At 40.4% G+C, this 24,753-nt stretch overlaps 1 protein-coding gene across 1 annotated transcript; it reads right to left on the bottom strand.

The window, feature by feature from the left end:
• Positions 1-1,334: 1,334 nt before the first annotated feature.
• On the bottom strand, positions 1,335-23,260 carry adipoqb (adiponectin, C1Q and collagen domain containing, b). The gene is made up of 3 exons (XM_060834893.1): positions 23,013-23,260; positions 12,726-13,062; positions 1,335-2,318 (listed from the first exon to the last, which is right to left on the bottom strand). Exons 2-3 carry the CDS (start codon positions 13,024-13,026, stop codon positions 1,798-1,800), a joined length of 822 nt encoding a protein of 273 aa, XP_060690876.1. The 5' UTR covers positions 13,027-13,062; positions 23,013-23,260; the 3' UTR covers positions 1,335-1,797.
• Between the last annotated feature and the right edge of the window lie 1,493 nt (positions 23,261-24,753).

Below are 24,753 nucleotides of genomic sequence, written 5' to 3'. Positions count from 1 at the left end.
TGAATTGGCTTTAAGGCGATGCCCAGAAATGGGTTAAGCCTCCTCAGTTTCCTTTCTGCCTTCCATTGCAATGTTAGTAAAAATGGGAAACTGGGTCAGAGTATCATTTTCTGTCAGCAATAATTTAAATTGGGGACTTCTCCAGGAAAGAAGACAAATCTACATGAGAGCTATACTGCAGCTTTCCTGATATCTTACCCCAACCTTTAAAAAACAGAAAATGTACTTTCCTGCAAGTGTACCATTGCAGCAGTAGAATGGTGAGAGGGCTCTGACATTTCTTCGTCAGGAGTTAGAATGCATAGGGATAGGCAGCCTAAAGGTTAACCTCATCACCATCTGTTGAAGAGTAAACATTTGAACTTCAAACATCCCTAATTACGAACCAGTCTTTCCTGGTATTGTTTGCTTTCTCTGAGTTGGTGTTCTGGAAGGACAAATACAAGGTCTGGTTGCTGTAAATAAGCTGTAAATGTGTTAACTGATGGCATAGTTCACTTATCCTGAGATCATTTATTGCTTTGTTGATTCACAAATGCTTAGAAACCTCCAGTTTCCCTTGCATAAGATCAGATAAATCTACAGGAAATGATTATCTATGTAATTTTTGTTCAGTACATTCTATTAAAATTTGATTAACATCTCTTAGAAAGTATACCATCAAAAATGTGACGTTTATGTTAATATCAGCCTACTATCTTCCAGTCCATGAGTCCTTTGCTGAATGCGACTTGACTTGTTCTCTGTTGATTGTTTATTATATTGGAAATATAATGATTTCAGCTTTCATCTCCACTGCTTCCTTAACATGGCGAAAGTGAGGACTGCAGATGCTGGAGATCAGAGTCAAGATTAGAGTGGTGCTGGAAAAGCACAGCAGGTCAGGCAGCATCCGAGGAGCAGGAAAATCAATGTTTCAGGCAGGAGCCCTTCATCATGAATGAGGCTGGAAGCCTTGGGGGTGGAGAGATAAACAGTAGAGGGTGAGGCTGGGGAGAAGGTAGTTGAGAGTGCAAAAGGTGAATGGAGGAAGGGGTAAAGGTGATAGGTCAGAGAGACTGTGCAGAGTCTTCTGTTTAATGTTAAGCAAATTCCTTGTATCAAATAGCTGTAAACAAGGGAATATTATAAATTTGCAAAGTAGCAAAGTCATCTCCTGATCCATTGCAACTAGTTATCAGGCACATGGAACATGAATAAAGTAGTGGATAACACAAACACAATTTTTTATTACAGTTCATTATTTCATAAAACTTCAAAGTGTTCACTGATCGTGACCAATTCAGTAAGTATTAAAATGAAATCCTGAGATAAATTCATAGTGTGAGACAGGACCATCTTGAATATTTAATGTCTTTTAGTCATAGTTAATGTTACAACAATGTCTATTAATAGATGAAATACAGCTGCAGTTTCCATCTTTACTGTACATATTTGTAATAATCCCTGAAATGTGACCGCCTTACAGTTCATGTTACCACTTTTACTGTGCTAATGATACACAGCTAAAACCTCAGTTTGTAACATCATGCACAGGATTGACTGATTAAAAAACACATATTTAAATGTCTGATTTATTCAGTTATTCATTGACAATCTTATAGGGAAATATGAAAACTGTTTATAGAACATAATTATGAAGATTACTGATCCATAACAAGCAAATTGTTGAACTACTATTTGCTATCTGGTTAGTGTTTTCAGCTCGTAATTGGAAGAAATCATCATTCGTGACAAACCTAACATAATGTGTTTACAGGTTCTGAATGGGATTCAGAGTGTTGTGATAAAAGCTATTTAATGCAAGTCTGGATACAGAAGGAATCCTGTAAATGTGGAATCATTATTGTTGTCAGCATAAATCCCATTAAATGTATTGTCTCCATAAACTTGTAACCACACTTCATCCCCTTCATCCAAATGTACTGCAACAGAACCTCCAGCTTGGTCTACATTATTATTCTGAAATTGATCATAAGTAAAAATTATAACCTTGTTGTTTTTGTACAGGCCAACCTTGACATCCTTAGTATAAACAGTAATGTGATATGAAAAGAAATACACCCCTGAATATGGACAGCTGAATTTGCCCGTCTCTTCGTTGTAGTGTTTTTGATCATTGTAAAAGATTTTGGAGAATTTGATGGGGATGTTTGGGACAGGATTTCTTGTGGTCAGTCCCACACTGAATGCTGAGCGATAATAATAACCGCTGTCTCCCTTTTCTCCTTTGTGTCCTGGGAGGCCAGGAAGCCCCTGTTCTCCATCCACACCTGGTTCCCCAGGCTGGCCTTCATCACCCTTTGGTCCTGGCAATCCTAAAACAAAAGAAAAAGTAAAATGAAGTCCACTATGCTCCACAATTTATGCAGTTGCATACTATTAATGTCAACTCCTTTTACATTAAAGGTGATATATTTTTACCAAATTACCAAGTGATTATACAGCTCTACTTAATCTCTGCTACTTGATGCTTAGGTTGGGATATTGTTATGTTTTGACAAGATTCTGTTAGTTATTCATCTAAGTGTTTGAGCTGATGTATGCTTTCATTTTCAGTGCACAGGTAATAATGTGGCAGGACCCCCTTTATAGAATTTTCTTTCTATTGATGTCTGTGGAATTGGAGTAATAATTGATGGGTTCTACAATGAGGAGAGTGTGAGGACTGCAAGTACTGGAGATCAGAGTCGAAAAGTGTGGTGCTGGAAAAGCCCAGCTGGTCAGGCAGCATCTGAGGAGCAGGAGAGTTGATGTTTCGAGCATAAGCCCATCATCAGGAATTCCTGACAGGTTCTACAATGAACCAGCAATCCACTCTGTCTTGCAGTGAGATGGAAATTTATCATGCTAACAAACTCCCAACTCCTCTACATTTTTCCAGAAGCAGCAGCAGTGGGAGGAGCTTCAGCGAGGATCAGGGGCCTGCTGGGAAGGTAAATTTAAAATTCTATAAACTTATCTCATGAATAGTTCGAACACTCGCTGAGCTGGAGTGGATACAGAACTGCTGAGTAAGTGAAGTAATATAATTGGGTGGTTGTGTTACCCAAAACACTACTTAGGTAGTGTTTCTCACCCATCCTGCTCCTCTAATGAAAGATGCTGGACCTCATTTTTTACTCAAAGATTTTAACCCTCTAATGAAAGAGAAAAGATTCTCTTGGTAAGGTAACTAGTTTCTTTTATTCTTTATTTTTCTACAGTCTCTTTGGGAATTTAGAATAGTGGGGATGGCGGTTAGGGCAGTTGAATATTCCTCCTGCAGAATGTGGGAGGCAAGGGTCACCACTGTTGACTTTTTCTGTGGGAATGCACCCAACTCCAGCTCCATGAACTGCATTTGGGAACTGGAGCTGGATGAACTTCGGATCATTCGGGAGGTGGAGGGGGTTATTGAGAGGAGTTAAGGGATACCTCAGGTACAAGAAAAAGGCAGTGGGTTAGTCAAGCGATGGAAAGGGAACCAGCAGGCAGTGCAGGAAACCCCTGTGGCTGTTCCCCTCAATAACAAGTATACAGATTTGGATACTGTTGGGGGGTCGACTTACCGGAGTAAACCATGGAGTACAGGTCTCTGGCACAGTGTTAGTCAGAAGGGAAGGGGGAAGTGGAGCAGAGCATTAGTCACTGGGGACTGCATAGTTAGGAGGATAGATAAGAGGATCTGTGGGAATTAGAGAGATTCATGGTTGGTGTGTTGCTTCCCAAGTGCCAGGGTTTGTAATGTCTTGGATTGTGTTTTTGGGATCTTTGAGGGGTAGGGGGAACAGCTCCTTATTGTGGTCCTAGTTGAGAGATAGGGATTTAAAGCAGAAATTCAGGGAGCTAGGGTGGAAGCTTAGTGCTAGAACAAACAGAGCTGTTATCTCTGGTTTTTATCCATACCACAGCATAGCGAGGTGAGTAATAAGGAGAGAGAAGAGTTGAATACGTGGCTACAGGGATGGTGCAGAAGGGAGGGTTTTAGATACCTGGATGATTGGGATTGATTCTGAGATAGGTGGGACTTGTACAAACAGGATGGTCTACACCTGAACCAGAGGGGTACCAATATCCTTGAGTGGGGGAAGATTTGCTGATACTATTCGGAAGGGTTTAAATTAATTCAGCAGAGGGATGGGAACCTAAATTGTAGTTCCAGTGTCCAGAAGACTGAGAATAGTAAGATCAGAAATATGGTTTCGAGGTTGCAAGAATTCACCGGCAAACAAGAAGGGGGTTTGAAGTGAGTCAACTTCAATGCCAGGAGCATCCAGAATAAGGTGAGTAAACTTGCAGCATGGGTTGGCACCTGGGACTTTGATGTTGTGGCCATTTCGGAGACCTGGATAGAGCAGGGACAGAAATGATTGTTGCAGATTGCAGGATTTAAATGTTTCAGTAAAAACAGAGAAGATAGTAAAGCAGGGGGAGATGTGATATTGTTAGTCAAGGACAGTATTACTGTTACAGAAAGGACATTTGAAGACTCGTCTACTAAGGTAGTGTGGGCTGAGATTAGAAATAGAAAAGGAAAGGTCACCCTGTTGGGAGTTTTCTATTGGCCTTCAAACAATTCCAGAGATGGAGAGGAAAGGATAACAAAGATAATTCTGGATAGGAGCAAGAGTGACAGGGTAATTGTAATGGGAGTCTTTAACTTTCCAAACATTGACTGGAAATACTATATTTCGAGTGCTTTAGATGGGTCAATTTTTGTGCAATATGAGCGGGATAGTTTCCTGACACAGTATGTAGACATGCCAATAAGAGGCGCGGCCACATTGGATTTGGTACTGGATAATGAACCCGGCCAGGTGTTAGATTTGGAGGTAGGTGAGCACTTTGGTGATAGTGACCACAATTCAGTTGCGTTTACTTCAGCGGTGAAAAGGGATAGGTATATAATGCAGGGCAAGAGTTATTGCTGGGGGAAAGGCGATTATGATGTGATTAGGCAAGATTTAGGATGCATAAGATAGGAAAAGAAACCGCAGTGGATAGGCACAATTGAAATGTGGATATTATTCAAGGAACAGTGTACTACATGTCCTTGATAAGTAGGTATCTGTCAGGCAGGGAGAAAATGGTCGAGTGAGGGAGCTGTGGTTTACTAAAGAAGTTGAATCTCTTGTCAAGAGGAAAAAGGTGGCTTATGTTAGGATGAGACGTGAAGGCTTAGTTAAGGCACTTGACAGTTGCAAGTTATCCAGGAAAGACCCAAAGAGGGAGTTAAGAAGAGCCAGCTGGGGATATGAGAAGTCATTGGCAGATAGAACCAAGGAAAACCCTAAGGATTTCTATAGGTATATCAGGAATAAAAGAATGACAAGAGAAAGATTAGGGCCATTAAGGATAGTAGTGGGAAGTTGTGCGAGAAGTCCAAGGAGATAGGGAAGAGTTAAATGAATATTTTTTGTCAGTATTCACACTGGAAAAGGACAATCTTGTCGAGGAGAATACTGAGATACAGCCTACCACTAGATGGGATTGATGTTTGCAAGGGGAAGGTGTTAGCAATTCTGGAAAGTGTGACAATAGATCAGTCCTCTGGGCCAGTTTGGATTTATCCTAGGATTCTGTGGGAAGCCAGGAAAGATAATGCAGAGCCTTTGGCTTTGATCTTTATGTTGTCATTGTCTACAGGAATAGTGCCAGAAGACTGGAGGATAGCAAATTTTGTTGTCCCCTTGTTCAAGAAGGGAAGTAGAGACAACCCTGGTAATTATAGACTAGTCAGCCTTACTTCGGTTGTGGGTAAAGTGTTGGAAAATTTATAAGCGATAGGTTTTATGATCATCTCGAGAGGATTAAGTTGATTAAGGATAGTCAACACGGTTTTGTGAAGGGTAGGTCGTACCTCACAAACCTTATTGAGTTCTTTGAGATGGTGACCAAACAAGTAGATGAGGATAAAGTGGTTGGTGTGGTGCATATAGATTTCAGGCAGGTGTTTGATAAGGTTCCCCAGACTACTGCACAAAATGCAGAGGCATGGGATTGAAAGTGATTTAGTGGTTCGGATCAGAAGTTGGCTAGCTGAAAGAAGACAGAGGGTGGTGGTTGATGGGAAATGTTCATCCTGGAATTCAGTTACTAGAGTTGTACTGCAAGGATCGGTTTTGAGGCCACTGCTGTTGTAATTTTTATAAATAACCTGGATGATGGCGTAGAAGGATGGGTTAGTAAATTTGCGGATGACGCTAAGGTTGGTTGAGTTGTGGATAGTACCGAAGGATGTTGCTAGTTACAGAGGGACATAGGTAAACTACAAAACTGGGCTGAGAGGTGGCAAATGGAGTTTAATGCTAGAAAGTGTGAGGTGATTCACTTTGGAAGGAGCAACAGAAATAAAGAGTGCTGGGCTAAGGGTAAGATTCTTGGTAGTGTAGATGAGCAGAGAGATCTTGGTGTCCATGTACATAGATCCCTGAAAGTTGCCAACAGTGTGTTAGCTTTTATTGGTGGAGGGATTGAGTTTTGGAGCCATGAGGTCATGTTGCAGCTATACAAAACTCTGGTGCAGCCGCACTTGGAGTATTGCGTACGGTTCTGGTCACTGCATTATAGGAAGGATATGGAAGCTTTGGAAAGGGTTCAGAGGAGATTTACTCGGATGTTGCCTGGTATGGAGGGAAGTTCTTATGAGGAAAGGCTGAGGGACCTGAGGCTGTTTTTGTTAGAACAAAATTGAGATGTGACTTAACTAAGACATATAAGATAATCAGAGGGTTAGATAGGGTGGACAGTTTTTCCTCGGATGTTGATTGCTAGCATGAGGGTTCATAGCTTTAAATTGAGTGGTAATAGATATAGGACTGATGTCAGAGGTAGTTTCTTTATTCAGAGAGGAGTAGGGACGTGGAATGCACTGCCTACAACTGCAGTAGACATGCCAATTTTAAGGGCATTTAAATGGTCATTGGGTAAACATATGGATGAAAATGGAATAGTGTAGGATAGATGGGCTTCAGGTTGGATCCACAGTTTGTTGCCACATCGAGGGCCAAATGGCCAGTACTGCGCTGTAATCTTCTATGTTCTATGTTCTAATGATGGGTGAGTAAGCCAAACCCATGGCCATAGATGTGCAATTTCCAAGAGGTGCTGCTGAACAGCAACTAGGAGGCCTGTTCTGGAATTAAGTGTATTTTCAGGTCTAGGTTACTGAAACAAATAGATGTTGTCCACATAAGCTCAGTATAGACTATAAAAGAACTAGGCCTGGCACCTAATGGTCAGCAGTTCTCAGGGCTATGTTAGGCAATGCAATAATCTGGTGAGCCATGATAGTAAAAGTATGAGAATCTATTTAAGTTGTATGGAGTCAGCTGTTATGAGGAATCCAGTCACAACTGTACACCACTCTTATACGTAGTATAACATCAAAAAGGATTTTTACGGTATGCAGAGGTGTCAGACGTAAAATCCTTTCATCACATTGTCTAGGAAAAGTAAACTTCTACCTGGAAAAGTTAATGGAGCAAATCACAACCAATAGTTCAATTCAAAAACATGTTATAGACAAAACGTATTTACACAGATCTCATTATTTTAAATGGGAGAAGATAGTTGTCATTGCAATGGATCATACTCAAAGAGAGAGATTTATTGAAGTAACTGAATTTTGATCTCCCGTAGGAGATTTCCATTCCCTTCTCCTCATACTCTGTCTTCCTGCCCCTTCTCTCCTCACTTTCCTGCTTCCTCTTCCAATTCACCCCTTCCACCTTGCCCCCTTCTCCCCTCCCTTCACCTTCCTTTTATGCCCTCCTCTCCATCCACCTCTGACTCACCCTGTTGCCCTCCCCTATTTCCCTTAACCCTTGCATGCCCCCTTTTTCCCCTTCTTCCCTCTCTTTCTCACTGCCTCCCATTCTTCCTCCTCTCCTCTTCTGCCACCATCCTCCTTCCTTCCTCTTCCACCTCCCAGCCTCCTTCTCTCTGACCCTGCTTGCCTTGCACCTCTCCCCTCCACTTCTCCCCATCCCATTTCTCCCCTCTTTCAGGGTGTCTCTCCTCCACTCTCCCTTCCTTCTCCCCCCCCCACCCCACTCTTTTTCCCACTGCTCTCCCCTCCCTTTCTCCCACATGCACATTTCTAGATTAATGCGCATACATTGTTGACTGTGGTTATGGGTATCAGCACATTCTGCCTAGTTTCCATGTCCAAGTGGATTGCTGGTGTCCAGCCACTGTGCTGTCCAGAAACAATAAAGAGCCAATCATATTGAAGTATTCTCAAAGACAACACACATGGGAGTAACATGCACTTTTCGTTGTTTGATATTTTGCAGAGTGAAATGAAGTTTGAACTATATACATATGATTAAAATAATTAATTATTTTAAGAGTATGTGGGATTGCTATCATAATAAGGAAGTTTGATATTCGACAAATATATAAATTAGATTTTTAGTGCCTCTGGGCTGCTCAGCTGTAATTATGAATGCAATACACTATTAAAAGTCAAACTACACTACATTCAACAGGTTGTAACTTCTCCAAGGATTTTATTTTAACAGCAAGATTAACAGTATTAAAGGATTAATGCTAATCAGTTTAGTGGATTTGGATTGATTGTTGACAGGGGTCTTCAATTGGGCACCCTGTAGAAAAGTGTATGTTTGACTTTGCTGTTTGACTTCATATGTGTGTTCCAAAAGTTACTGTTGATTTCAGAAAAGTAATGAAAATAAATATTGGTTTTTGCTTTCAATACTGCTGTAAAACCTAGGTCTACGTTACTTTTGTATAATGTGATAATTCTGAAGGGGTTAATGTTGATGTTACATTGGATCCACCCATTCTACTGTTGGTGGAGATGAGGAGTCCCATTCTGGCTTTGAGAAGACCATAACACCATAAGACATAGGAGTGGAAGTAAAGCCATTTGGCCCATCGAATCCACTCCGCCATTTAATCATGGCTGATAGACATTTCAACACCACTTTCCGTCACTCTCCCCATAGCCCTTAATTCCTTATAAGATCAAGAATTTATCAATCTTTGCCTTGAAGACATTTAACATTACAGCTTCCACTAGCTCCATGGCAATGAATTCCACAGGCCCACCACTCTCTGGCTGAAGAAATGTCTCCTCATTTCCATTCTAAATTGACCCCCTCTAATTCTAAGGCAGTGCCCACGGGTTCTAGTCTCCCTCTCTGATGGAAACACTTTCCCAAAGTCCACCCTTTCTAAGCCATGCATTATCTTGTAAGTTTCTATTAGATCACTTCTCAACCTCCTAAATTCAAATGAATACAATCCCAGTTCATCATATGTTAGGCCCACCATTCCAGGGATCATCCTGTGAATCTCCGCTGGACATGTTCCAGTGCCAGTATGTCCTTCCTGAGGGGTGGGGCCCAAAATTAGACACAGTGTTCTAAATGGGGCCTTACTAGAGCTTTATAAAGTGTCAGAAGCACATCACTGCTTTTATATTTCAACCCTCTTGAGATAAATGACAACATTACATTCATTTTTTTAGTCATGAACTCAACCTGCAAGTTAACCTTTAGAGAATCCTGCACTAGCACTCCCTGATCCCTTTGTACTTTGGGTTTATGGATTTTCTCACCATTTAGAAAATGGTCAATGCCTGTATTCTTTTTTCCAAAGTGCGAGACCTCACATTTGCTCACGTTGAATTTCATCAGCCATTTCCTGGACCACTCTCCTAAACTATCTAAATCTTTCTGCAGCCTCCCCACCTCCTCAGTACTACCTGCTTGTCCACTTAACTTTGTATCATTGGTGAACTTCGCCAGAATGCTCCCAGTCCCTTCATCCAGATCATTAATATATAACGTGAACAGCTGTGGCCCCAACACTGAAACCTGCAGGACACCGCTGTCACTGGCTGCCATTCTGAAAAAAACCTTTTATCCCAATTCTCTGCTTTCTGTCAGACAGCCAATCCTCAATCCATGCCAGTAGCTCACCTCGAACTGCCATGAGGCACCTTATCAAAAGCATTTTGAATGTCTACATAGTTAATATCCATTGGGTCTTCCTGGTCTAACCTACTTGTTACCTCTTCAAAGAAATCTAACAGGTTTATCAGGTATGACCTGCCCTTAATAAATCCATGCTGACTTGCTCTAACTGACCCTGCACTTCCAAGAATTTAGAAATCTCACCCTTAACATTGGATTTCAGAATTTTGCCAACAACTGAGGTTAGGCCAATAGGCCTATAATTTTCCATCTTTTGTTTTGATCCTTTCTTGAACAAGGGGGTTACAACAGTGATTTTCCAATCATCTGGAACTTTCCCTGACTCCAGTGATTTTTGAAAGATTACAACCAATGCCTTCGCTATTTCCTCAGCCACCTCTCTCAGGACTCTAGGATGTAGTCCATCTGGACCAGAACATTTATCAATTTTTAGACTTTGAACTTTTCTAGCAATTTCTCTTTTATAATGGCTACCGTACTCAACTCTGCCCCTTGACTCTCCTTAATTGTTGGGATATTACTCCTGTCTTCCACTTTGAAGACTGATGCAAAGTACTTATTAAGTTCTTCAGCTATTTCCTTATCTTCCAGCACTAGCCTTCCTGCATCAATTTGGAGTGGCCCAATGTCTATGCTTGCCTCTCGTTTGTTCCTTGTGTATTGAAAGAAACTTTTACTATCATTTCTAATATTACTGGCTAACCTATCTTCATATTTGATTCTCTCCTTCCTTATTTTCTCTTTGTTATCTTCTGTTTATTTTTGTTGTCTTCCCAATCTTCTGATTTCCCAGTTCTCTTGGCCACTTTATAGGCTCTCTCTTTATCTTTGATGCATTTCCTGACTTCCTTTGTCAGCCATGACTGTCTAATATCCCCTAGAGAATCTTTCTTTGCTTTGGGATGAACCTCTGCACTGTGTACTCAATTACATCCAGAAACTCCAGCCATTGTTGCTCTACTGTCTTCCCTGCTAGGCTCTGATTCCATTCGATTTTCATCAGTTCCTCTCTCATGCCCGTGTAATTATCTTTATTTAAGTGTAACACCATTACATTCGATTTAGCCTTCTCTCTTTCAAACTGCAGACTGAACTCTACCAAATTATGATCGCTATCTCCTAAGTCTTCCCTTACTTTAAGACCTTTTATAACGTCTGGCTCATTATATAGCACTGAGTTCAGAATAACCTGCTCCCTTGTGGGCTCCATCATAAGCTGTTCTATAATGCCATCCTGTGAGCATACCATGAATTCCCTTTCTTTGTATCCACCAGCAACATTATTCACCCAGGCAAAAGTGAGGATTGCAGATGCTGGAATTAGAGTCAAGATTAGAGTGGTGCTGGAAAAGCACAGCAGATCAGGCTGCATCCTTTACAGATGAAGGGCTCCTCCCTGAAACATCGATTTTTTGAACATGCATCCGAGGAGCAGGAAAATCGATGTTTCAGGGAGGAGCCCTTCATCAGTAAAGGATGCTGCCTGACCTGCTGGCTTTTCCAGCACTACTCTAATCTCAACATTATTGACCCAGTACACCTGCATATTGAAGTCCCCCATGGTCACCGTGACCTTGCTTTTCTGACATGCCCTGTCTATTTCCCAGTATACCTTGCATCTCTGGACCTGACCATTGTTCAGACATCTGATCATAACTTCTATTATGGTTTTTTTTGCCTTTGTGATTTCTCACCTTCACCCACACAGACTCCGAATCATCTGAAGGAATACATATGCATGTTCCAGCTTCCTAAGGAACTGGTAATTATGTCTGACCAAATGTAGTGGTAATTATTGCTATTATTCAATAAACATTATCCAAGAATAATGCCTCTTCTGCAAATGCTGTATAGTAATGTACCAATCACTAGGTAGGCCCAAGTCAAAGCAAGGAAAACTGATGATTGGTGGCACTGAATTATCTCAAGCAACCAAATATAAGCATACTGGTACAAATGGTAAATACTACAAGGAGCCAACGGTGTTCATATGGGAAAATACCACAATAAATGAGTGTTCTTTCTTTCTGTCACCATTGACCTTTCCCCTTATTAGCCAGTGGTTGGATATGCCACCTGTTGTGTTAATGAGCCGCACAGGCAAATACAGCATTTAGAGTAAATGTGATTGAAATGGGGATCTTTTGAGCAATGGTAGTAATCTTTAAGGAAAGTGGGTAGAAGGAACTAATGCAAGTATAATAGATGACTATTGCAAAAGGGAGAGTGGTTATGATGCAAGAGGGAGAAGTGTAGTGAGTGGAAAGTCAGAAATGAACCACATAAATTTGGGAGAGATGTGGAAATTGGAAGGGTAATCAATCAACTCATTTAGACGATATAGATACCAATGACTAGCACCAACATAGTCATTACTGTGACAGAGAAAGTGCTGGATGTTCTGAATAAGAGTGGGGCATGAAGGTTTAATTCACAGAGGCTGAATTCCATCACTAAAGACTCATCAATAGGAAGCATGAAAATAACCCATTGGGGTAAACCACATTCCCCACTCAGTGACTTACATGTCTGTTACATTGAAGGAGTAAACCTCTAACTTGACACTGCAGAAGTGTCACTCTGTGCAGTTAAGTCAAAGACCAAAATGTACAGATTTCAAGATTAAATGGCACCACAATGCAAATGCAAAATAATTCTCAGTGCAAAACCCGAAACAGAATAAAATAATTCTGATCAGTTTTTCAAATATTTTTGCTATGCCGATTTCCAGTTATGTCAACAGGTTATTATAATCCATTTTGAAGTATTGCATTTTACCTGTTTCCCCTTTTTCTCCTTTTGCACCATCACGACCATCTCTGCCTGGTTTACCAGGAAAGCCATTATGTCCAGGACTGCCAGGTATTCCTGCCATCCAGTTTGGGCAGCCATGAATTATTTTGGGGGATTCTTGTGGAGTGGTTTCTGGAGCTTCAGGTTCGCTTATATCAGTGATAGGATCAACTTCGCTTGTATCAGTGATAAGTTCAGCTTCGGTGTCATCCGGTTCCACAGTTGTTTCATCAAAGTGCCCTAGCCCAACCAAAGCCACCAGCCAGAAGAGTTGTTTAAATAACATTTTCACTGTGAATGATGAAGCTCTGATCCAAGTTACCTACAGGAGATACATAAACACTTAATGTAATTAACTTACAATAACTTAATGTAAGTTATTGACATTCTCGGTAATAGAACACACTGTCTTGAAGGAAGCTATAAAGAAAGATATAAATCAAATGCTGATTTGCAAAGAAGATTTACATTGCAGTCAGTCTGCAAAATCTTTTTTAGAATCAACAAATAACAAAGCACAGAAGATCATTCAGGCCTATGAACACTTTCAAAATGTCAAGTAGTTAGTCCTATTTCCTGGCTCTCTTCTACATCTTTTTTGTAAAGTTGAAGGCTTTTGCCTTCAAATATTTATTTGATTCCCTTTTTGAACACTGTTATTAGAACCTGTTCTCACCAGCCTGTCAGGCAGTACATTCCAAATCTTGTGCATTTGTTGCATAAAAAAGAAATTCCTCATGTCATCTTTAGTTCTTTTGCCAATCACCATAAATCATTACTCTCTGATTGTTGGCACTTCATGCATTGGAAACAGGTTGTTCCTTTTTACTCTTTGTAAACTCTTTATGATTTTAAACACCTCTTCTAAAGCTTGTCTGTTCTCAAAAGACAAACCCAATTTCTCCAGCTTATCAATGTAACTGCAATCTCTCATCCCTAAGACATTCTGGCACAGGTCATTCTGCTATAACGCACATTTCGTCAATGGGAATTTGCTGCGATGTGATTGATGAATTAGAGATGCTGTTTCTAAAATGCAAACTTTTAAAACATGTGTTGGCTGTAACATGGTTACATCGCCAACACTTTAAATACTGTTTCTAAAGCATGATTTTTTATAACGTAGGGTTGCATAAGAATGCGACCATTGTGTTATAGAAGAGCTGTCTGTATGTCCACCTCTTCTGTATACTCTCCAATGCCTTCTTGTCCTTCCTAGTGTGTGACATGCAGAATTGGAACTCCTTTAATGGATGAGCTACCAACTGGCCTGTTCTTGCAGGCAGTGGGAGAAGGAGATTGAGCTGTCTGCATCCTCACTCCCTGCCATTATTTTCCTGTTCAAGGCCATGAAGGGATATGAAAATACAAATGAAATGACTGCATGCAAATTAGTGTTTTTGCTGACTTGACAATATGTTAAAGACAAAAATACTGCAGATGTTGAAATCCAAAGTAGACAACAGGAGGCTGGAGGAACACAGCAAGCCTGCCAATCTCAGAAGGTGGAGAAGTCTCCCTGAAGGGTTATACCTGAAACGTTGACTTCTCCACCTCCTGATGCTGCCTGACTTGCTGTGCTCATCCAGCCAACTGCTTGTCTGTCTTGACAATAATGACCGCATTTGAAACTTAAATTTATTAAATGTGAAGTGCTTTGATTCATTGTAAAAAGCCTTACACAAATACAATTTTTTTTTAATAGAGTACCTATGAAAATACTACAGCAAATTAGATTTCCTTTTGGATATTAAGTGATCTGGGAACAGTGCAAGACTAAAGAAAGTCTGGTGCAGACTGTCTTAATGCTTGGATTCTGTGAAGTGTAAATGAACTAGATCTATCCCCATTGCGTTACTGAAAATTGACAATTTTATATATTTTTGCACAGTTGGATGCAAAGCTACTTCAGGCAGTTGTACAGCAATCCATTGATTCCTCACACAACTTTCTACTGGAAGGATAATTGAAGAGTTTAGAGCTCTAGGTGTGAGTGACAGTAGAAGATTCAAAGAAAAAAATGTTAACTTTGGACTTCTCCACTTACATTAAAATTGGTCATCTTTTCACATAGAAGGTAGAAATCTAATTGTAAACGTAATGCTCAGAGATTTAATTTCAGCAATTCTTTTTATATTTATTACTGCCAATGAGCATCACTCCTTTTCTCATTCAGTGAGTCAAATTGTGTGGATTATTCTTGCTAAATTAACGTTGATTGGTCCTGTTTAAATGAAATGGTTAAATGTCTTTGAGGATGTATATTTTGATTGAAGGCAAATATTGCGGATGCTGAAAATTTGACAAAAGCACAGAGAATGCTGGAGAAACTCAGGACTGGCAGCATCTGTGGTTAATGTTTCAAGTTTGATATGATTATTCTTCAGAACAGACTTTCTTTTAGAACTGAAAATGTTAACTCTGTTTCTCTCTCCACAGATACTGCAGACTTGCTGAATTTTTCCAGCATTCTGTGTGCTTGCTACATTATTAGTGAATTGGCAATGGGACTGTTTATAATTCAGAAACAAGAAATAGAAACATAGGATTGGAAGAGGCCATTCAACCTGTTGTGCATGGTATGTCACTCAGTTAGATCATGGCTGATCATTCCTCAGTGCAATATTCCCAGACTGTCTCCATACCTCTTGATGACATCTGTGAACAGAACAATCTCTGTCTTGAAGCAGCTCAGTGATTGAGCTTCCACAACCCTCTGGGGTGGAGAATATCAAAGAATTGAGACCCTCTGAGTGAAAAAAAATTCACCTCCTCTCCGCCTTCAATGGCTTATCCTTATTCCAAGATCATATCCCCTGGATCTATACCACTCTGTTAGGGAAACATTCAATCTACATCCACCCTAGAATACATTTATAAGAATTTTGTAAATTTCAATGAGATCATTTTTTCATTCTTCACAACTGTAAAGTTGTGAATTCATTAGAGTTTAGAAGGTTGAGGGGAGATCCAATAGAAACTTACAAGGTAATACATGGCTTAGAAAGGGTGGACGCTTGTTTCCGTTAGGTGGGGAGACCAGGACCCATGGGGCATAGCCTTAGAATTATAGGGGGTCAATTTAGAACGGAAATGAGGAGATATTTCTTCAGCCAGACAGTGGCGGGCCTGTGGAATTCATTGCCGCAGAGTGCAGTGGAGGCCGGGACGTTAAATGTCTTCAAGGCAGAGATTGATAAATTCTTGATCTCATAAGGAATTAAGGGCTACGGGGAGAGTGCAGGTAAGTGGAGTTGAAATGCCCATCAACAATGACTAAATGGCTGGGTAGATTCGATGGACCAAATGGCCTTACTTGCACTCCTATGTCTTATGGTCTTATGGAGTAGAGACCTAATCTCCTCAATGTATCCTCAGACATCAGTAAGTCCAATGAGTCCAAGACCCAGGTTACTTTACCTGTACACTTAGGAGGCTAACAGGTTTAATTTCTGACTCTAGAAGTTCACAAATTTTCGACTAGTTTATATTCAGGTAAATATTTATTTCTGTATCAGTGGTAAAATATGGAATTATCCTACTTTAGTAAAACAAAACAGAACAGAAAAGACTTATTGATTGGTTGATGTGAGAATGTTTCATAAAATCTATAAGATATTCAGTGAAATGAGTGAGGTGGAATTTTCTCTGAAGGCCAGTGGAGCTTCTATTGGGATTCTGATGGGTGGTTGTGGAAAATCATTCGAAAAATTTCTGCCTATTTTCACCCTGGTTAAATGTTCTAACTAAATTAATGTGCCATTGTGTGTTAATAGTGTGAGCAAGTGATTTATGCGTCACACTTTCTGTCACTTGTACTGCTAAGCATAAAGAATGATTATACAAAACACAAAATTAATAAAGCACTTATTGGTGAATGTAAAGTCAATATGTTAAAAATCTATAACAGGATACCAGTGACATTGCTAGAGCAGTCAGTTACCAATCAAAAGGTAATTGTTCAATAACAAAGGGGCAATTGAATTTCACTTCCCTGTCAACATGCCACACTGAAGTTCAGTGCCCCTTCTTTAAGTTCCTGTATGACAGAAAGTTGATTTTGCATTCACAAGGCTTCCTCCATAGATGGAAGATGCTACATTGGGGCCCACCTAAAGCATTTTATTAAGAACTATTCAGGGTAATCCTTCAGGATCATCAGTAGATTGGACAGCTACTTGAAGTCCCACCTTACCGCACACAAGGGAAAATTGGCACTGAAGAGGAAAATCCCAGCCTACAGTCTACAGTACCATAACGGTACAGTGGCACAGTGGTTAGCACTGCTGCCTCACAGCGCCAGGGACCTGGGTTCAATTCCCACCTCAGGTGACTGACTGTGTGGAGTTTGCACGTTCTCCCCATGTCTGCGTGGGTTTCCTCCGGGTGCTCCGGTTTCCTCCCACAGTCACAAAGATGTGCGGGTCAGGTGAATTGGCCATGCTAAATTGCCCGTAGTGTTAAGTAAGGGGTAAATGTATGGGTGGGTGGCGCTTCGGCGGGTCGGTGTGGACTTGTTGGGCCGAAGGGCCTGTTTCCTCACTGTAAGTAATCTAACTATAACTGCCTCAAGCTTAGGTGGTGACTCTTAGACCATTGAGTGAATAAAATCACCATAGTCCTATTGGATCACAGGTCTGCTCTTTTATTAGAGAGAGACAACTGGTGATGGTATAGAAGAGGAACATTCTATTGAATTGCATACACGTATCATTACCAGTTCATCAACAGGAGATCAATTGAGGAAGTCTGAACCAGATACACAGTATCAGAAGTTAGTGGCCATACATTTTAAAGCTTAAAGATTTTGGTATCAGCTATAGCTCACTTTGCACTTTCAGATCTGTTTCCATGCTGTATGACATAGTCAGAAGGCTGTGTGTTCAAGTTCTAGTGCAGGGTATGAGCTCAACAGAGCCGTATTGAGGGAGTGCTGCACTGGATAAGAGGCCGTCGTTCACGTTCACCACACTAAACAGAGGTCCATGCTGTCCTCTCAGATTGGCATAAAAGTTCTTGTGCTACTGTTTTGAGGAACAGGTGAGTTATTCCAAGTGCCCTGGTCAATATTTATCTCTCTGTTGGCAACACAAAAACATGATCTTACCGTTATTGTATGCAAATTAACTGCCACATTTCTGATCTAGCAACAGAAACTACACTGCTGAAGTACTTCATTAGCTATATATTGTGCTTTGAAATTCTCTGAATTCATGCAAGTTACAATATAAATGCAAATCTTGTCTCTTTTACACAGGAAAAGATGTGTTCTGAAACTATCATCAGAAAACAATTCAATAGAAAACAAAACAGGGGAGGAGGATTATTAAAATATGCTGAGGGAGCTTTAATTGAACACTAAATAAGCCAAAAAAAGGCTTGCGGTAATGTAGCAGGTTCTCATAACTGTTTAAAATATCTCTTGATATGCAATAAGGATAATTTTAACACCAGAAAATGGGTGCATTTGTGTTGAAAAATCAGAAACTTAAAGGTGAAAAATCAGAAACAATCAACCTAACAGCTCCAGTCCATCCCCTCCTGCTTTAAGAGAGCTAGGATGTGGGAAACTGATCTATCCATATCTGGAGTCAACTTAATCAATAAAACCTTTGAATGATGCTGCACATTGTGACAATGCTACTACTATAACGAGGTGATGTTTTTGTTGGATATTTTTCAGAGGGGTCAGAAAGGTAGAGGTTCCAATATATCTGGAACTATCTACTTGAGAAAGCTTTCAAGTGTTTTTTAAAACCCATGTACAATGAAAGAGAAGTGACCAGTTCCCCCAGTTCAGGGTTTGGTTTGGTTTGGTTTGGTTTTAGCAAGCTGTTTTTTTTAATAGCTGCTGGTTTAGTCTTAGCTGGGAACCCAGAAAAGCTGCTGGGGACCCAAAGAACCCAGGATCAGTTCCACGCTGATCCTGTCTCTCTCTGACATCTCTCCTATAAAAACCTGTGTTTGTTTTTACCTTTTTTTTGCTGGGGTGGGGGGATGTTTATGGGGATGTTTAAGTATTTGGAACAGCATCATTAAGTTGCAATAGAGTCTTTTGGGTTTTCAGGTAAGTCATGTTATTCTAAATTCTGTTATTTTTTGTTCTTGTATAAACAAATTCTATTTTGTTGAAAACTGAGTGATTGGGCCAATTGCATCACTCATGGAATATCTACTTACACCTGCTTAAAATAACTAGAAAAGTTAGGATCTGGGATACCTTGAAATGTTTTGAGGAGGTATAGCCTGGTCCATAACGATGTCTTCCTTTGGCTGTTTCTTTTTAACTACTAGCCCAGTTTCCCAAGGCTCAGGAAACCTGTCATATTCAAGAAGGGCTAAATTCATTAGCTAAATGCCTTTGTAGCACAGTTTGTACACCAGGAGAAACAGGAGTGTTTCCTTGGGGGTCAGTAGAACAAAAACATTGTACACCACCTACACTTTCACAATCCTCCATCTCACCGTGATCACTTATTCTCTTATTGTTGCCCCTCTCCCTTTCCCCAGACTCCTGGTAAACCCTGATTCTGCCCCACCACGATCACTAATGCCCTTCTTCCACAATACCACCATGATCATCAATTCTACTCCCCTCTCTCCCAGTCTCCAAGCCTCCAGTGAATCTCTCTGCTACCTCATAAATCTCCAGCCATCGTGTTCAATGCTGAACCACCCTTAAACATGTTGTATTCACCCTTGCCTCTCCGATAGCTACAATGGTGACTCTCAACTCCAAACCCTAGCTGATTCATGATGTGAACATTTCCGGAGAAAATCTGTTCGCATTTGGGCAGTGAATCTGAAAAAAAGGACATCCGTGGGGTGAAATCTTCACGGCATCCAGGAAATCCATCCTTCACGGAATTGTTGCAATGCAGAAGGAGATCATTCAGCCCATCGTGACTGCACCAGCTCTTTGAATGAGCATTGTGACTTGATTCCATTTTCCTGCTTCCTCCACATAACCCTTCATATGGTTCTATGTAAATCGTCATCTAACAGCCTCTTGAATTCCTTGCTTAAATCTGCCTGCATCATGTTTCCAAGCAGTGCATTCTAATTACACATTGTGTGAAAAACTAATTTTCCCACGTTGTTTTTGCTTCTTTTGCATACTATTTTCAGTGTGTGCCTTCTCATTCTTTATCTTCTGGTGAGTGGAGCCTTTGGGTTTAACCCCTCACACCATTCCAAAACCCACCTTGGTAAATATCAGGACTGTTTTAATTGCACTGATTGGTTATTTTGTAAGGAAATAGAGTTAACATTTTACATACTGCAATCAATTAAACACCTAGTTGACTGTCATTTTAATTGCCCATAGTTGTGGTAGGAATGTTGCTTCAATCTCAAAGTGAACTTACTGCTCTGATTTGTATGCTATCATGGAATTGTTACATTGATTCATTAATGTTACATTGATTAGTTTAACATTATGTCAAAAGAATGGGCTTCCAACACTGCATCAATATTGATAACTTTCTCAATCTAAGTGGTGATTAAAACTCCTGATTGAGGACTTGAAGTCACAACTCCTAATTCAGGAGGCAAGCCTACACTGTCCCGAATCCATTGAGGATGGTTTAATCCGTTGTGCCAGTGTCATTGCCAAGTCGGAGCAAGGAAGAATGTAAAATTGCTGCCAACAATGTGGAGCAGAGTACGGAATGTAGATAAAGATAGAGGGGCCCTTGGGAAGATTGCTTAAATGAAAAGTTGAATGCCAGGCACTACAGCTAATAGTCGTATTTAATCTTCGTATCAGCATTAACACAACTAATGATATGGAGTAATATCAGAAGGCCATCTGTTTAAAAAAAACTACCAGAAATCCAACGGTAAATGAACTCCACCAATTTTTGTTTTAATAAAATTCCAGCAATAGATTAAACTCTGATTTTTAAAAGTATATATAAACATATATTCACACATGGGCATTACTGGCTGGACCAGCATTTATTGCCAGCATTAGTTACCCTTGAGAAGGTGGTGGTCAGCTGCTGCCTTGAACCGCTGCAGTGTCTGTGCTATGGATTGACCCATAATGCGCATGAGGGAGGGAATTCCAGGATTTTAACCCAGCGGCAGTGAAGGAACAACGATACATTTCCAAGTCAGGATGGTGAGTGGCTTGGAGGGGAATTGGCTGGTGGTGGCACTCCCATGTGTGACATGAAGAGAACAGGACATATGGTGTTGCATCCCTCCTACCAAAGCCACCTGGTATTATGAAGTCAGTGTAATTTTACTTTTGGGAGCTCATTCACATGCTCCTGGTCAGTAACCTGCTCAGAGCCAGCAAGACCTAGCAGCTGGTTGTAATGTTGCAAGGCAAGAAAACAGTAGTTAAAATGCAGTCCCTGGTACTCAGACAAATCAAGGTGGGGGGGGGGGAGTTAGTGGACCTCTCCCTTCTCAGACTCATGGTTAGGTTTGCAATCAGGCTAAGATGATTTAATCTAAGCCTGCAATGCTAACGTTAAAGAAGAATCAGGTTAATAACTGCTGGTGCCCTTCTCATATGATAAGTAAAGCTGAAGGCATGAGCGAGAGTTTGCTACCACAAAATAATCCCCCAGTGCCCAGGCTCAATGTACATCTTGAGTCTCTAGAAGAGAACAGTAGGATTGGGCACTGTGAGCAGATCGGCAATCTACCTGGCATTGGAAGTATAGTGATCCACTGGCACCAAGAGTGTGTGACAATATTCCTGGCACTGGGAATGTGGTGGCAATCTTCTTGGCAGTGGCAAGGACCCTTATCCCATTAAGGATAGTTAACTGTCTGGACCAGCAGCTCTACAAATTCAGCAACAAAACCAATAGTGGTGGCCACTGTTGATGCTGCAGGCAGAAGGACAGGGTACCTCCACATTGAGGCTCCAGTGTTTGGGTAGGTAACTCCATTCAGGGGTGACATCAGAGCAGGAGAGCTGCAGAGGAGGCTGCTGCTCCCAAGGGCTTCCTTCATTGAGACATGGAACCTTTATAAACTCAGCTTTCTTCCCCCACCCTAGGAAGCAGCCAGCAGGCCAAATCCATGTAGCTAGGAGCCTCTCCACAGAATAAGGCAATGTGCCACTGCTGGCAAAATGCCAGTGACCTGGGATAAATGGCTGTTGCTTGGCCTTTAAATTATGTTAATTGGCTATCCTGCCTTGGGTGAGTGGAAATCCCCCACTGTTGCCATTTATGCCTTTGGGAATATATTGTGGCAGAGTAAATAGGATAAGCTTCCTTTCCAAGTCCTTGTGCAGCCATTTTCCAACCACTCCTGCATCCTACTCCATCTCCAGTGGACTGGCAAAATCTCAAGAGTGAATTTAACTGCCTATCCTGTGGCTGCTGGGTAAACTGTGCAAAAATCTCTGATCAGTTGACATTGCCTACATTACATTCTTCTCGCAATCATTTCAGCTTTTAATTAAATTTAATATTTGTGTCAGAAGATATGCAAGTGATGTAAACTCTCCAGACATCAATTTTCCAAATGTGAAGCTTCTTTCATTAGTTGGAAATCAATTCCATTTGATCTCCCTCTGCATTAATGAAAGTGTAAGGTTATCCTGGGTGATTCCCAAGCTGAATAACCTCTCAGTTATTCTGGTTACATTCTCTTACTGTACAATCAACCTTAAGAAGTAGCAAATACCAACCAATCCCAAAATATTAATACATTGCAAACAGTACTGGCAGATCTCTTACATGTCTTCATTTTGCACTTTTTCTCTCAATTAAAGTGTTCAAACTCTTCTCACAAGTGAATCTTGCAGACATCAAACGTTCCTTGTGTAATTGAATCTTGACTAATAATAGACAAATGCTACTGAAGTGAATACTTTAGTCCAGAATATGTATTAACAATTAGCCAACCTCCAATTAACTCAAACATTGCTGTTTTTGATGTTACATTTATTTAATTTAACAGTGTGTAATAAACTTTCCACAGATATTTCAACAGATGTGATGCAATGCCACAGATTACCAATTGTGCCTTTCTTATTGATGAAATTATCTGACAAATTAACAGTGCAGAATTATAATGTTTGAAATTTATAAAAGATCAATTTTGCAATGTTTTACAGATAGATTATTTTATAGTGTATAAAAGGTGCAAGGTTAACTAACATCTCTGTGAATGCTGTAGATTATAATAATTTCAATAGCCATGCAGAACAAGTATTACAATTTCAATCAATTTTTCTCATGAAATCACAAAACATTTTCCCAGGATAGACATTTAAAAAATGACATAAAAGCTGAATGTTACCCGTAAGTTCACGTTGTCCTTTCCTTTCCTTTCACTCGGAGTTGACTCCTTGCAATGTATTCAAGGCTGACGTTACATGATCTGGCTACCCTAGTGCTTCTCCACATGGAATTGTCTGTCACTCTGAACTAAGATCCTATTTGGCAGCTGATAATTTGATCACTATTAATTGTGACTCTTTTTTTAATAGGCAGAAGGCCTGAGAAAGCTAACAAAGTATTTAAATACATCATCTAGAATACTCTTAAAAACTTGTTTTCCAAATTGTTTGCAAATTGGACAGAATGAAGTTCACTCCAGTAATATTTTCTAAATCAACTGCACAGCAGATTTTGACTTTAAAAGCGTTATAGAAAATAATGTATTGCTGTGAATATTTTGATTGTACTTCAAGTTTAATATTTGTGAATGTTAAGATTTTCAGAGCAAGAACATCACTAATAAACCCAACCTTTTACCATTATTGGTTGTTACAGTGCCTGACACATTACACCACTATATTTAGATATGAGATCTTAAAATTATATTTATATCTACCACATAAGGTCGAACCAGCTCAGAGATGGAGGTTCTACAGCTGAGAAATAAAAATAGGACTCTCTGCGGAACAGAAGCATGGCTTATTTATAAAGATTGATTTCAGCTCTGTTCAAATTCTTAAAAAGTTTGTTTTTTGGAGACATACTTTTGTAGATTGGTTCATATTATGTATTGTGATTGGAAGGTATCTATTTCCTGTTATTAGCAAGGACAGGAGAGAGAGGGTAAGGGGAGAGGGTGAAGGTTAGCTCAATACAGAGGCAGAGACAGTATCAGAACTCACATTTGAAAGGTGATCATTTCTTGAGAAAATATTGGAAGCTTTAGAAATAATTCAACACTTTTTATTCAGGAAAGTACTGAATCAAAGAGCAGGAACTGTGTGGCCTGTTTGCCGAACAACTGTTATTTGCTGGAATCCATCATTAAGGACGTAATAACAGGACATTTAGAAAATTACAAAATAATCAGTCAGAGCATTAAAAACATTAATTTGGTGTCTCTGGCTGAGCCAGCATTTCTTGCTCATCCAGAAGGTGTTGGGGTTGGGGGTGGGGTGGGTAGGTGGCAGGGGGCAGAGCTGCCTTCTGAACCACTGCAGTCCATTTGGTGTAGGTAGAACCATAATGGTGTTGGGAAGGGAGTTCTGGGATTTGAACCAGCAACACTGAAGGGATATGATGAGTGAGTGCCTCAGAAATGAACTTGGAGGTGATGGTGTTTCCATGTACCTGCTGGCCTTGTCCTTTCAAATGGTAGGATGCTGTCAAAGGAAGTTTAGTGAATTTCTGAGGTGTACACTGCTACAAATGTGCATCAGCAGTGGAGGGAGTGAATGTTTGTCAATGTGGTGCCAATCAGGCAGGCTGCTTTGACCTGGACGGTGTTAAACGTTTTGAATTTTGGTGGAGCTACACTTGACCAGGAAAATTGGAACTACTCCACCATATTCATGATTTGTGTCTTGGACAGGCTTTGTGCAGTCAGGAGGTGATTGCAGGATACTTAGCCTGCAGGATACTTAGCCTGTTACCTCCTCTTGTGGCCACAGTATTTATATGGCTAGCCCAGTTCAGTTTCTGGTCAGTAGTAACCCTCAGGATGTTGAGAGTGGTGATAATGCCAAAGGACAATGGTTAGATTCTCTCTTGTCGGAGATGGTCATTGCCTGACACTTGTGTTGCATGAATGCCACTTGTCA

The sequence above is a fragment of the Hemiscyllium ocellatum genome, chromosome 13 (assembly GCF_020745735.1).
Source record: "Hemiscyllium ocellatum isolate sHemOce1 chromosome 13, sHemOce1.pat.X.cur, whole genome shotgun sequence".
In the NCBI taxonomy this organism is placed as follows: Eukaryota; Metazoa; Chordata; class Chondrichthyes; order Orectolobiformes; family Hemiscylliidae; genus Hemiscyllium; species Hemiscyllium ocellatum.
This window is presented reverse-complemented; position numbering and strand designations above follow the sequence as displayed.

Coding starts and splice junctions, on each gene's coding strand:
- adipoqb (XM_060834893.1), bottom strand. CDS start 13,026: ATGTTATTTAAACAACTCTTCTGGCTGGTGGCTTTGGTTGGGCTAGGG. Junction 2,319..12,725: donor AGGAGAAAAAGGGGAAACAG/GTAAAATGCAAT, acceptor CTTTTGTTTTAG/GATTGCCAGGACCAAAGGGT.